This window comes from Cuculus canorus, chromosome Z, assembly GCF_017976375.1.
Source record: "Cuculus canorus isolate bCucCan1 chromosome Z, bCucCan1.pri, whole genome shotgun sequence".
In the NCBI taxonomy this organism is placed as follows: domain Eukaryota; kingdom Metazoa; phylum Chordata; class Aves; order Cuculiformes; family Cuculidae; genus Cuculus; species Cuculus canorus.
Window position 1 is genome coordinate 22,027,017 of NC_071441.1, and position 15,206 is coordinate 22,042,222.

Sequence of the window (15,206 nt, forward strand, 5' to 3'; positions counted from 1 at the left end):
CAGTAGATACATCACAGCTTATGACACATCTCAAGAAATGCTGATATTTTCAAACTGTAGTAAAAATATTCCAATACTATATGATCCAGCAGCAAATTCTAGCATATCTGCTATCTCAGGTAACTCCTCTCAATGAAAAATGCAAGCTGACTTTTAAACATGATTTTCAGAAATGTCTTCTTTCCAGTACTCATCTCCTTACAACTTGCCTGCACTTCCTATAAACTTTATTTTATTTACAAGTATCTATAGAGCAAAGTAAAATTGAGCCATATGCGTTAACAACAATAATAATAATTTTATAAAACATTAGAATTGTATATCATGCTCAGTGAATAGAACTGTTATATATATATAAAAATATCTGTAATTATATTTGCCAGTTCAGATGAAAAGATGACAAGGGCTCTTATATTAACTTTTAATATTTTTAGAAATCAATGAATTAAATATCACTGTCCTTAATTTTATTACATAATACGTATAGTTTCGCTTTGGAAAATTACATTTTCGCATTTTTACATCTAGACACTGAGGAGAATTAAGTGTGCTCTTGTAACTTGCTTTTCACAAAAAAAAAAAGATCCTATATAGCGCTTGGATTCATATGCAAACCTAAGTTTTCTGAACATTTGTGTTTGCACCAATGTGTTTAGATATAGGAAACCTAAGGTTAATTCTTCAAAGTCCCCACTTATCATACACGTGATATTTAGCTCTGCTTTTTCTATAAAAGCAATATTATTTTCTTTTATTAAGAAGGAAAAAAAGAATTACAAAACCATTCAAAGCTAGCTCTGTAAACTGAGGAATTGGCTTATTTGTGAAACTACTGCCTAATGTTGCTACTCACAAGGGAAAAGAAGAAAACAAACAACATGAATAACTAACAAATAATCTTAGGCATTTAAGACCTAGCCAAGATCCACAGGTGATGTAAATCATGGATGTTTATATCAGTTGAAGATGAAGCTGTTGGATTTGAAATTCTAGGAAGATTAAGGTTGTGATGATGGTTACCACAGTTGTGCCTTCTTTCAGATGCTCGTTTGCACTTCGCAAATTCACCCAGTTGACTTCTCCAATACTGAGCTAAGAAACACTTGCAGTATGCTATCATCACACCAAGAGGTGATAGACAAATGACAGTAATAACACTAAAATACTTCCCATGCAACTTAGGCAGAGCTGACAAAAGCTAGTTTTTGTAGGGTGTTGGTATGTGTCTTGAGACTGAGGAATAAAAATCTTAGCAAACTACGGTAGCTCTCAAAGCACTTAATCATTTAAAGAATTTGTAAAACTTGGGCACACAGTAAATACCATATGTATGGCTAAAAGCATGAGGTAAGACAGAACCAGCATATCAGCTTTCATCACCACTCAAGCACAAACAGAATTAGCTATGTTTTCATAACATTCTCCAGGAAGTTAGGCTATAGTCCACAACCAAACTTCATATGGCTGTATAGAGATCCATTCTCAACAACAAGAAATAATGTTTACACAACAAAAATTGTGCGAACAATATTTAAGTATGTAACATATTAACTAACTCTCTTGGCAGAGCTTTTAGTCCACAGAGGTGAATACTGAGCAAGAGGTTCACACACCAAATTTTCCCTCATTACTTCACTTATGTAGACAAGGCCTTTCTGAACACAGCAACAGAAACACAGATGTGGTGCATTTAGATAAGTTACAATGTCAGGTCTTTCCAGGCACAGTAGGGGAGAAGCAGTCTCTAAGGGAAAGAATATAAAAATAAAGACTATAAAAGAGATTGCATAATGCCAAACTCTTCAGCAAGGCTTCCAGCAGGAAAGCCAAGCGAGTATCTGGGGGCAAAGAAGGGAAATGACCCTCAGCTGCAGAGCTCTAATAGTTATCAGACAAAATTCATAGATTGTGGCTACATAAAAGGCTTATAAAAGGCCTAAATCATGTCCACCATTATAAGGGGAAGTTTTACTATGCTTTATTGACTTTTTACTGGGGCTTTGTCTAAGGAGTAGGATTTTTTCCTTCTAAGATTATTATGAATTTGTTGTATTTGCTAAATATTCATAGCTAAAATGTGTATGCTTCTTTTCTGATCTGGGAGTTCTTTTCAGGTAAAAATCTTGAGAGTTTTAGTTTGCCATCTGATGTGACGAATTTGCATCACATGTGTCCCGTTAGACATGTTCAAACAGAAGGGGTTTAAACTTGGAAGGAAGCAGGGTATAGAATAAGCTAGTGAAGAAAAGGAAATAGGCTTAAATGAAGAACAAAATGAAAGCCAGAAAAGGAGTTTCATTTAAGCATTATCAAATATTTTTGTCTGCAAATGGAGAATGAATTAAAGATATGGGGAAGTGTACTAAAAGTCTTGGTCCGACACTGAAGTACGCTATAGCACATTTCGTTATACGAACCACAGATAGTAAGGTTCACTGTTGTTGCCCATGGCAGGCAAGCAAGAATAAATACACAAAAACCTACTTCTGTGCCCTGACAGAATTGGGTGCACTCTCACATTTTGACTTGTATATAGAGAAGCAGAATAACAAGTAGGTAATCCATTTTCTGCTCTGTGTCAGTTAGACTGTGGTTGAGCCTTTTCCCAGAAAACTTGTTAAAGTGTTGTCTTGGTGCCAGTTAAGATGTTTCTTGACAAAATGTCCTCACCCACTGAAAGTCATCCTTATTGATAGACTAGAAAGGGAGTGAGAGCTTGAATAAGGCCAGTTCTCCTTGGTGGACACTGTCCTTGCAAAGAAATGAGAAGCATTTTGTTCATTTCAGAAGCTGGGGTTTTTGTCTTTCTTTGTTTCATTACCTTTCATAGCACCTGCACAAAATTCAGCATTTCAAGGTACTCCCTTTTTATTTGATTATCATTGTCTTTTTATTTGATTATCAAAATAAAGAGTTAAACTTAAAGCTGTAAGTTTAAGATTGGACTGTTTAATTTTCTAAATAATGTATCTTTGTCACTTAAGCCTGATCTTGAAAATGCCATTTGAAGAATTGGTTTTTGTTTTTAATGTCTGTTAAATGTGAATTTACTCAGTGCTCTTTGTCTGTTTTCAAGTGAGCCTTTCTTAGCAAGTAATTTAAAAAAAAAAAAAAAAACAGAAGAAAGAAAAAGAACCCTTCACGGTGGTTCTGTTTTGAATTCAAGTATTTGTCTCTGACCTTTGCTAAAACTTGTAAAATCACAAGGAGATAAGCATGAAAGAAATCATGTGCTGTTCAAGTACTTAAAGTCCAGGGAAATGCACTGAAGTAGAAAGGGGATTAATAGAAGAAGGAGGGTGAGGCCAAGCCATACTGTGTTGGTAGAAGAAGGATTAGTAAGCAGACTGAACCAGAAGAGAAATTAGCAGTGCTTATTTTGGGCTAGACACAGCTGTAGGACGTGCAGAAATAGAACAGGATCTCAGAAGAGGAGAGGTACCAGACAGAAAAAACAGGTACAATGCACGAAGCGTTGTATCTTCACTTTCCTGTGGAGGCGCCATTAAAGAATAGCAAGGGAATACAGAGAGGAACCGCTGAGAAGATAAACAGATATGCTAGTTAAATGCAGAAAGGAAAAGCATGAAGTGCTGGGGTGGGGAGGGAAAGTTGGGGGACTGGCAGGGTGTGATGGTAGAAAAAAGTTTCAAAAAGCTAGCACATTGGGTTTTAGTATTTTGTGACAGTGAAGTAAATCCGTCTGACAGTTGTACAACATGAATGGACATTCATGAAGGATTTAGAAATCAATGAGCAAAAATAATTCTAGGTAGCTAACTATCTTTTGTGCAGATAATAAGAGAAGAGCACTAGCATCAGTAGTCAGTTAGTCACTTCTAGCTAGAGTATGGAAGTGCAGGATTCAGAGGCACTTTCTGGCATGGAAGGGGTAGCCTGGATATTTGTACCACTTGCTTTTATTCTTCTCTCTTTCTCTTTCTTTCTAGAGAGAACTGGGTCCCCCATTGCAGGAGAGAAGAAGTCGTTGTGCGTGGACCCCCAGCTCTTTGAAGGAGCTGGCTTTGCTGGATTCACCATCATGCAGAATCCAGTGCTGCTTCTCCTTTCCCTATCATGGCTTCTTAGCATGTTTGGCCAAGCTGGAGCTCAGTTCCCTCGCCAGTGTGCTACTGTCGAGTCCCTGAGGAGTGGAATGTGTTGCCCAGACTATTTCCCTGTGTTTGGGCCAGGTACTGACCGGTGTGGTGTGTCTACAGGGAGAGGCCGCTGCGTACAGGTGACAGTCGATTCACGACCCCATGGCCCACAGTACATCCATGATGGGAGGGATGACCGTGAGCAATGGCCCATACGCTTCTTTAACCAAACCTGTCGGTGTAACGGTAACTTCTCTGGTTTCAACTGCGGGTCATGTCGCCCTGGCTGGACTGGACCTACCTGTAGCCAGCAAATTAATATAGGTAAGCACACCAGAAACATGACATGAATATTGCCTGTTGGCAACGTTTGCTTATAAATGTACTTAGCATATTTCTTTTCTTTATAATATAAAACATCCTTCATATTTTTTAAATGTATATTGGCATGAGAGTTATTTAGGGAGTTTTTGTACCAAACACCTATGTTACTCTCCAGTAAAAGGAAGAAACAAAAGCAGTAGTCAGTGCAGGATTAGGATGAAGTCCATTAGAGAACAGAACATCTAACTTGATATAATTGTATTCACATATAGAGATGTGTATATGTGTTTGTGAGTATGCCTGGGAATAATACATACCTAGATATCATGTTTAGTGTCTTGTAAATACTTCAAGTGTGTTAGCTGCTTTTTTGATTCAAATTCCCTTAGTAATTTCTAAAATATGTACCTGGCTTTTTGAATTTTTGCTAACTTAATTGCTGTCAATGTCTTTAAAAACCTTAACTTATGACTGTGAGCTCTTCAAATCCATCAGCACAGGGAGTGTGGGTCTTTCTGGGAGTTCTACAGTTTCAGTTTAGTCCAGAATATCAGTAAACAGATGCTTAATTTTTTTTTAATGGTTATGAAATCCTTGTGGGACCATACATATGTTGAATATTGTAGGTAAATTGAAAAAGACAAGGAGACTTGGGGAAAGATCCTTGTTTCACTCTTTATTAGCAAAAGTTCAAAGGTGTTATTGAAATCTTGTAAAATCCATAATTTCCTGAATAAGTGGTAGGCTGTGTTGATACAAGAAGTTAAAATCTGCAGTGCCTCTTGCAGAAACAGAAACAAGGAAAATGCTCCATGAATTAATGCATGTTCCTGCAAGGGTTAACTAGGGACTACTTAACAATTAAAAATCTTAACAGTAAGATTCCTTAAAAAACAACTTTTTGAGGGCTCTAGGAAAGACCTTAGGATTGTATTCATCATTTGAGCTCCAAGAAGCAAACACAAAAGCAGAAAGTATGGCTTGTGAATTGGGACTGCTAAAACAGGCTGCATGCTGTGATGATCTGGCCTGTTTTCATCAACAATGATGATAACAGAAAGATAACCAAGAAATAAACATTAACATACAAATAAACTTAGCAAAGTATATCTGGAGATAGGCAAAAGCAGCTTTATTTGATTTTCTAGGATATAAAACAGTAATTTTTACTTTTCTCACTTATTAAATCCTTTACTATTCAGTAGAAAGCTAAGCAAATCAGATTTGTCATGCATAACAATATGAGTTTAAAATAGGAGAAATTAGCTTTTTATTATGCTTTAAGTTTTCATGTGGAGGCCACCCGTTATGTGGATCCATAGAGTTGGCCCCAGCTGCCGAGACTTTAGAAATAATTATTGTATTAATGTTGGCATATACATATAAGACAGCTATAAAATGGAATTTATTTCTAAATTCGTGCCTGATTTTAATAATAGTCAAAATTTTTTACTGTGTTTCAGGTAAATATTTTGAAAAATGAAAAGTTTAAGTCTATAAATCAAAGTTAGATGGATTATTTTTCATGTGTAGCTTAAAACAAACAAGCAAACAAACAAAAATCCCTTCAGTAGCCGGGGCTAGCATATCAGTTGAGTTCTGCAAAACAGAAAAGCATGTTTCAGGGTACAAAGCACTTGGATGAAATACTTACTTTATTAATGTATTTCTATAAAAATCAGGAAGGCTAAAATCGCCCCCATTAGAGCAACTTTTTCTAGTGAGATGTAATTTATTTTATTCTTCATATTGATTCAAGCTGAAGACCTTTTGCTTCTTATATCAACATAGCCTATCAGTCATTTTGACAATTATGGATTTTACAGTATTTTTTATAATGAAAAAAAGTCCACATTATAGAATAGCTATGAGGAATTCTACTTATGTCTTAGTCTAAACTTGGCCTGAAATCTTCTCAGTCCAGGTGAAAGAGTGCTGGACTGGGACTGCAGTGATACGGACTCTGTTCCTTTTGCCGATACACTGGTATTTAATAAGCCGCTTTTCTTCCTTGTTTCACTGTCTATATATGGCTAATAGTACTTTTTAATGGCTTTCAGATTTACTGCTAAAAAGGGCTAATAAATTGCTGTTGTTAATAATAAAAATATCAGGCAATTATATTAAAGACAGATGTACTGTGTGAAATTCACTATTCACTCATGAATCTGCCATTTTGCCTACAGAGGTTCAAGCATAATACATGTACTTTTTCACTAAATTGTCAAGCAGTAGAGCTTCTAATTATTATAAATTGCCATATAGTATTCTTTTCCTGTAAAGCATTCTCATAGGAAACCTTAAGTATATTGGGGGAAATTGTGAAAGGTATGTGTGACAAAGAACTTTCTGTCATTTTTCTGACGGGATGGAAGGATAATCTCTAGCTTCTAGCTAGAAGCTCTAAGCCTGCAAATTTTCAAGCTTTATTTTTATTTGGCTCAACCTTTCTGATAATAAATAACATTTTCTATTTATGTTCAGTTCTCTTTGAATTGCCCCAATAAAAAATGGATGAATGCTTGAAGGAAAAAAAGGCTTACCCGGAATTATTTGGAGCAAAATAAATTAATTCTGTGGCACAAGACTTGAATGTCTGTTACTTTGGTAACTTATTTCTTCTGTATCCTCACAGTCAGGAGGAATCTTTTGGATCTGAGTGCAGAAGAAAGGAGGCGTTTTGTGGGTGCCTTACACCAAGCCAAGGTGACAATTCACCCTGACATTGTTATTGCCACAAGAAGACGTGAGGAAATATTTGGACCAGATGGCAACACACCACAATTTGAGAATATTTCCATTTACAACTACTTTGTGTGGTCTCATTATTATTCTGTTAGGAAGACTTTTCTTGGCCCAGGGCAGCAGAGTTTTGGAGGAATTGATTTCTCCCATGAGGGACCAGCTTTTGTCACGTGGCACAGGTACCATCTACTGCAACTTGAGAGAGACATGCAGGTATAGTTCATGTTAATGTTGAGTCATGTGTTGATGATGGGTTTTGTACAGGTGAAGAACCACTCTATTATTTGTCTATTCAAATAGACAAAAATAACAGCGCTGTGTTGAAATAATTTTGCTTCAATTTCTGTAACCCATTACGTATGCTAAGCCTAATACAATGCATTTAGAATTTAGATTGTCAGTGTTATACCGATGCTAAAAATAATTTTTCAATCAGAATAATGGAAAACATAAAAGTTAAGTAAAAGTCTCCTGTAAAAATAGATACAATTTCTAGATAATGCCTAGGAGGCATTTTATTGGACCAACACAAGTTATTGCTAGTGTTATTTTTAATATCAAAGCCTTGGTTCTTGACTAAGTTAAACTAATGAAAGCATCAGAAATTCTAAAGAGAACAATTACAGAGAGGGGTTGAGGATTTAGAACCACATTTTATTTGAATAATATGTGTAACTGGTTAGAGAAATTAGTGTTTTGTTATACTGTGTTCCATAGATCAGTGATTCTGTTGTTTCACTTTCCCCTTGTGGACCTCTCCATAAAAGGAATAGATTATTTCCTGGACAATCATGCTTCATAAAGAAGAAATAACTAGGTTTTTAAGGTCGGGATTAGATACTCTTTGAAAACACTTCAAGCGTTTCCACTAGTTTCAAGGGCTTTGCATCAGGCTGACACACAAACTCCCTTCAAAACTCACATTTGATATCAGTAGCATTTCATTAGGTGAAAGCCCTGAGGAGTTCTATATCTTGGTGATTGAATGTTTATTCCTATTTATGTTAGTATCATGACTAGTATAGCTAATTTGGCTGGTCAATACATCCTGTTACACAAAATATTGGAAGCCAGGACACAATAAAGAACTGTTCAACTCCAAACCGTGCTAGAACCAGACAATGACAATGTGAAGAGCTAGCAATCCTTAATTTTCCATTTGCTCAGTTGTTCCACAGTTGGCTTATGTTACTCCTTGTAACAACCTGCTGTTGTTGATAGGCCATGAAAAATATTTGTAAAAATGGGGTATCATTAAGTAGTGTATCTTACTGCTCGTGATATGGTTTCATGAAAGAGTTACTATCTTAACAGAAAGATCCATGATGGACCATCAATTGGATGGTCCACCTACCTGTTGTGTTGAACAAAAATATCAACCTGAAAAATTTCTGAAATAGATTCAACAGATTTTTCCATAGACCTCTGCTCCTCCGTGAAGCAGAACTTGGGCTCCTTCTAAGATGTATTTCATTGTTTTTTAACACACTTCTAGCAGTAAATATTATAGCCAACTGGGGCACACATGCATTAACACCATATTTATGTGGTTTAGAACATGTTGCAGGACCCTACTTTTGGACTGCCCTACTGGAACTTTGCAACAGGACAGAACACTTGTGATATCTGCTCAGACGACTTGATGGGTGCCAGAAGCAATTTTGATGTCTCTCTTATCAGTCAGAACTCAATCTTCTCTCAGTGGCGAGTGATATGTGAAAATATAGAAGACTATGAAACTTTGGGAACCATCTGTAACAGTAAGTGTGACTGCTGACAGATATTTGGAGAGAAAATACTTTCAATAATAAATAAATATAATACTTTACACTACAATGTTTTTTCCCAGACAAAAAGTCTTAAAGTGACTTTTGAATATTGTTGGTCACAGTTTCATTAGTCTTCTCAGAGAGTACATACTTATCTGTCTTTCACTGAGACACCAAACAGTTCAAAATTTGATAAGAAGCTTAGAGCTGAGAAAGCACTAAATACTTTGACTTCTTTTTTTATGCAGTGTCTACTTATATCCAATGTCAGAAATAATCAAATCTGGCAGTGTTATTTCTTAACTGAAGCTTAAGTTTTCTTCTGCCTTCTCCATTTTTCACCTCCACAGAATTCTGCCCCAAAAAGGAGAACATCTAACAAATCCCTGTGTTGAAAATGTAGAGCATGTCTTGAATGTGAAGAATACTGGATCCTAACACATTCACCTCAGCTACAAGAGCAAAAAAATTCCAACAAGATGCTCATATATTCATCAATTTCAAGTTACAACTGAATATCTTAGTTGAAATTGAGGAAAAAACCCACAGTACTGGGTTAGCCACCTACGTAATAAACGATAGCCCTTTCCTCACCAACTCTATCAGGGTTATCATCAAAACTTCTATCCTGGGTCTTATCAATAAATTACATTGAAAAACTATAGAAAATTTTCCCAAAACACTTACAGAATCAAAACTGCTTCTAGAGAACGTTTTAAATCCTGGTACAAAGGATCCAGCACATAGGACTCCAGTAAGATTGAGATTCTTTGCTTGATATGAGGAACTAACACACTCATTCAGTTTAAATGTCATTTACAAGGGATTTTGTTCCCCGTGGTTCAGTCATTAAAAGGATGTATTATGTGGTTTACTGTTTTGCATCAGCACTGTTTTCTTTCTTCTCTCCACCCCCAGGCACTGAGGGTGGTCCCATACGAAGAAATCCTGCTGGAAATGTTGCACGGCCCATGGTACAGCGTCTCCCAGAGCCCGAGGATGTTGCTCAGTGCTTGGAAGTTGGTGTATTTGACACTCCTCCTTTCTATTCCAATTCAACAGACAGTTTCCGTAACACAGTAGAAGGTGAGCATGACAAATAAAAGGACCTGGAACAACTCCAAATAAGACAAGGGAGTACGCTTGCCATTTTTCCTGAGGGAAGTATAAGTTTGAAGACCATGTGTGGGACTAAAACACATTGTTCTTAGCATTAAGTATCAGCTTAGTATTAAGAGGAAATAAGTTTTGCCTAAATTACTTTATAGCTTATGTCAGTTCTTTAAATGTGTAAAAGCCATAAAAGGCTGTCACTAAGTAGAAACTAGCTGACATCCTTGCAACCTAGTAATAGATTTCTATTCCTGAGAACAGGTATCCCTTGGCAGGGAAAGGATGCAGCTGCCTCTTTAAATGAGGAAGATAAGTGGTCATAGCTGTTACTCTTGTATATGCATTAAAATGAACAAAAGAAAACAAAACAAATCATAAGCCTTGGTAGTTCTTAGTGAAATGATTTTGAAGTAGTAAGTGAGATCTGGGTACAGGATTTTCTGTTAGACATGTTAGTCCCTTTCCCTGGGCCATATAACTCTGTTCTTGTCTATACTCTACACATTTAAAATTAAATTTTCAGTCACTGGCCTCTGAGCACACACCATCTAAAAAAGAAACCAGTTTAAAGATTTGATCCATGTTGTCTAGCCAGCATCCTGCCAACCGCTTCTGCACTTTAATCCAGATTCTTTAATAGGAGAGATTAGTGTTTGTGAGAAAAGATAACAAAGTGGCAGTTCTGATCCCTGCTAGACCTCCAGAAGATCCTCTGGCTCTTTTGAAGTGGCATAACTCCTATGATGGGGAGTTTATGCTCCATTTTATTTCTCTTTAGGAAAAAACCTAGGAATCTGCACCAACCAAACAAATACATACAAAAAATTTGGGATGCCTACCACATTTGAAAAATGGGATATCAAGATCCAGATATCTAAACTTAGCTTTAGCCAAGTAACTGTATGGACCTCTCTCTGACAAGTTGGGCCATGGCTTGAAAACCGGAAAGGTTTTCTTGACACTTCAGGTTCTGACATCGGACATGAAAGTTACGAGGTGTTTGGTACTAACAGAGTTAGACAGAGTATCTTCACAGGAAAAAAATGGAGCATGTGAAACTCTCTGAGTTGTGTTTGCAGTAAGTGTGGAAATGATGTGTGGAAACATAACAGCTGGCTTATTAGGATAGGTGGCAACATACACACACTTAAGACAGCAGTTAGAAAAAGCATACAACTATTTTGGTTATGATGAAGATATGTAGGTCCCAAATATATACACTTATTTTCATGCCATGATGTGGTTTACCTTGGCCACTTTTACGTTAGATCCCAGCAGGTTTACAATCTATATCCTCAGCATTCTTTTGTAAAGACTATTTGAATTTTAAAATTATGCATGCTATAGATATTTCTCAAATTCCAGTAAGTAGAAAATTAGCTACTCACTCAGGCTAAGCAGAGCAACACAACAACATGACAGACTTTCAGAGAAAAAAGGTATCCAGCTGGGACTGCAACTTCCAAACAAAATCTTCACTAGGATTTTTTTTTTGCTTTTCTTTGTTTGCATGTGCAGGGTACAGTGATCCTTCAGGGAAATACGACCCAGCAGTTCGAAGTCTTCACAACTTGGCTCACCTATTTTTGAATGGGACAGGAGGGCAAACACATTTATCACCAAACGATCCCATTTTTGTCCTCCTGCACACATTTACAGATGCTGTTTTTGATGAGTGGCTGAGAAGGTATTCTGCAGGTAAGATGTGTTCATGGGCAGAAGCAGGATGGATGGCTCTCAGTCTTTGTAGTCACAGGAGTTCAGCTATCTTTTGTGGGACAGCAAATTGCCCCTAATCTTAGAAGAGATGATGGGAATTTTAGCAGTTAGTACAGTTAAAAAGGACACAGTTATAACTAGTAAGCTCCCTTTCTCACCCCACTGACGTCCATTTTCAACTCATTACCTGTGAATGGACTTGGCCAGGGATACCAGGCACAATCTAAGAAAACAAAATGTGCAAACATATTGGTCCTGTAGAGCAAAGACAGTGTAACCATGGAAGGTCCAAATACTTCATGGACATACCATCATTGCGTGGAATAAATACCTATGCTTCCTCTCATCTGACAAGATCAGATTCCATGCACATCCTTACAATTCACGTTGACCACCTTGTAATTCACTACCAGCATCCCATTACCATTCCCATGTCCTTTCAAAGGATAGTCACTGTTGCTGTCCTTGCCTCTTTAATTCTGAAAAGAAAAGTGAAAAGGAACAAGGAAGGAAGTGAAGGAGAGGTAGGAAAGAAGGACAGAAGGAAGGAACTGCAAGGGGAGAAGAAAGGAGGAAATCAAGGGGGAAGGAAACTTGCATCTGTGAATTAGGAAGAGAATTCAATGCAACCCTAAGGTCTGTGCATTAGTCTGCATAAAGCAGACTGTATTCCTCTTAGGGAAACCCAGAGCCATCTTCCTTCTTCTGCTGTTGCACAATCAAGAAGTCTTTGTGCAGCTTCAACAACCAGCCTCATGTATTTTTCCCACATCAAATATCAGAGATCAGTTGTATCCCCTTTTGGTACTTACATGACCTACAATAAGCTTTCACATCATCTTATCTAGATGGATATTTTTTCTTTCTGTTTGGTTTTGTGGTTTTTTCCTTTTTATTGCTTCAGCTGACTTCCTCTTGATTTACCACAACGTTGCAAAAAAAAAATCCACTGTAGTTCATATCAGCTGCCCTCCTAAACTGCATGAGAGAGCCCTTCATTGTTATAATCAGACAAAGACAAATTGTAGCAAAATGTTTTCCAAGTCCACCCTTTCTATATATTTATTTATTGTTATGCAAGAAGAAATGAAAAGCCCAACACAAGCTGAAAATTTTATCATTTACTTGTGGGTTTTTTTTAAAAAATGAGATATTGTTAGTGGTCTTGCCTTAGGACAGAGCAGAACTCTCCATTCTAGATCTATTGCACTGGAAAACCAATCTTTCCAGATTAACTGAGGTTAGGAACAAAAAAAAATTAGGTACTGAAAACCCTGAGCCACTGTTGGAGGAAAAAACAATGAAATAATGCAAATTGTTTTGATTTTATTTAAAGAAATGTGATTTGACTTTCAAATATAGGTATCTCCACATATCCACTGGAGAATGCCCCTATTGGACATAACCGACAGTACAATATGGTGCCTTTTTGGCCTCCGGTTACCAATAATGAAATGTTTGTCACTGCACCAGAAAACCTGGGATACAGCTATGAAGTTGAATGGCCAGGTAAACGGTCCAACCTATATGCTTCTGCTTTTTCTTCTTATCGTGTCTTACTCCCTTTAAGTTTATGCAGCATATAACAAAGTTGGTTCAAATTTCACAAACAATGTTTGAATTCCTCTGTAAAGATCTATTTCTCTTTTATTTCTTAGCTTTCCAAATCAATTGTGTTTGGGATTTAGTACACTTAAATTGCTACTGGTTATAGATATTCCTGCATGAAACTCACACTACTCCAATTTTTGGTATTCTCAATTAGATATCAAACTTGCAGAAGATCCTTATTCCTATAACATATACTTTCATTAAATTATTACCAAGAATTCAAAAACATCACAAACCAGACAGTAGAAGTAGGGTCCAGGTCTGTTTTTAGAGTGCAATGCAAGACTGAACTTTTATCACATTTGGGAACAAATATTATCAACCAAAATTTAAACTAGTTCTACTTCATGAGTTATTGAATAATGACAGGCATTGAGCTTTTGTCTGTCCCTCTGATGTTTATCCATTTACTTGACATTTACTTTTAATAACTTTCTATTTTGCTTTCCTTCCTACAGGTCGAGCTCTCCGTGTCACAGAAATGATAACTATTGCAATAGTGACTGCACTGGTTCTTGTTGCAATTATCTTTGCTACTGCTGCATGCATTGTACGTGTCAAGAAAAATAAGGATGACTTGCATCAACCTCTTCTGACTGACCAGTATCAGCACTACTCAGATGATTATGATGGCATTACACCAAGCCAGTCTGTTGTTTGAAGAGATGGCACTTTTTTGAATCTGACTGAAACTGTTAATTCTGTTTTATTTTTTAAAAGGTGGTCATCCATCTGCTTTAAAATAAAGAGCATAAACTGTCAGCTGTCTTGATATGTTTGCTTCAGGCTTCACCTCCTCTTTCATACTTAGACATCAATAAATCACCTTTGCAATACTAATTCTGTGTTGATTTTAATAGAATTTCACTAACTCTTCAGGGCTTACATTCAAGACTTTTTTACACATATTTCTGTAAAATCTGGTAAAACTTAGTTAACTTGCTGACAGGCAATGTCACCTGGCCTTTACACCTAGAATAGTTTTATGAGGTACTTTTGTGAAAAAAAAGTCAAGTTTAGAATGGGCCAGAAGCAGAATTCAAAATAGAAGTGGACATCTTGGCCAGGTGAGTGGAAATGTGTTTCAGAATAGCCAGTCAGGGAGCTACAAGGGAATTCTGAGGGGAACAGTGTGTTTGAAATTCAACTTTATTCACAGAACATAGTTTTGATCTTATTGCTGGTTTTAGGTAGATCCAGGAAAAGAGATTCATGACCAAGAGGCCACTCCAGCATGTGGACATTTCAGCTTTATAGTCAAACACAGCTGCCTTAAGGGCACATCCATTTGAAAGGACAGCTGGTAGCAGCCTTGATTTATTTGATTTTTCACTCTCTTGATCCTTTTCTCTCTCCTGCTGTACTCATGGCAGGGCGTTCTCTCCAGAAATGAGAGAACTTGCTTCAATTCTCTTCTTCAGGAATTTAAACCTTCATCTCTTGGATGGCATCCAACTGTAGAATAGACTTGGAAAATGTATAGCCATACACAACAGCTGTTGACTATATTCAATGTGCCATGCTTTCTTCATTCTGTGTTAACCTCGATGGTTTCAGTGAGTAGGATGTATGCTCAAAGCACACTTACTCAGTTGCAAGGAGGTATGCAAATTAAATATTGAGAATGACGTTGATAGGAAGACAAGTACTCTTGGCTAGCTAAGTGGAAGACTGATTACTATCTTAACTCATCTCAACAAGTATAAGGCATGGAAAACAACAAAAGTTTATACACATAACTGATATTTAGGAAGAAAACGCTCAACTTTGGCACTCCCAGCACAATAGTGAATTAAGCAACAGTATTTCAATTACATAATCAGCA

At 36.9% G+C, this 15,206-nt stretch overlaps 1 protein-coding gene across 1 annotated transcript; it reads left to right on the forward strand.

Annotated features, from left to right (window-relative positions):
• The first annotated feature begins 3,293 nt into the window (after window positions 1-3,293).
• On the forward strand, window positions 3,294-14,202 carry TYRP1 (tyrosinase related protein 1). The gene is made up of 8 exons (XM_009571625.2): window positions 3,294-3,458; window positions 3,951-4,424; window positions 7,060-7,382; window positions 8,725-8,929; window positions 9,857-10,024; window positions 11,570-11,749; window positions 13,133-13,279; window positions 13,840-14,202. The coding sequence occupies exons 2-8, from the start codon at window positions 4,043-4,045 to the stop codon at window positions 14,040-14,042; spliced, it is 1,608 nt and encodes a 535-aa protein (XP_009569920.1). The 5' UTR covers window positions 3,294-3,458; window positions 3,951-4,042; the 3' UTR covers window positions 14,043-14,202.
• Window positions 14,203-15,206: the final 1,004 nt, after the last annotated feature.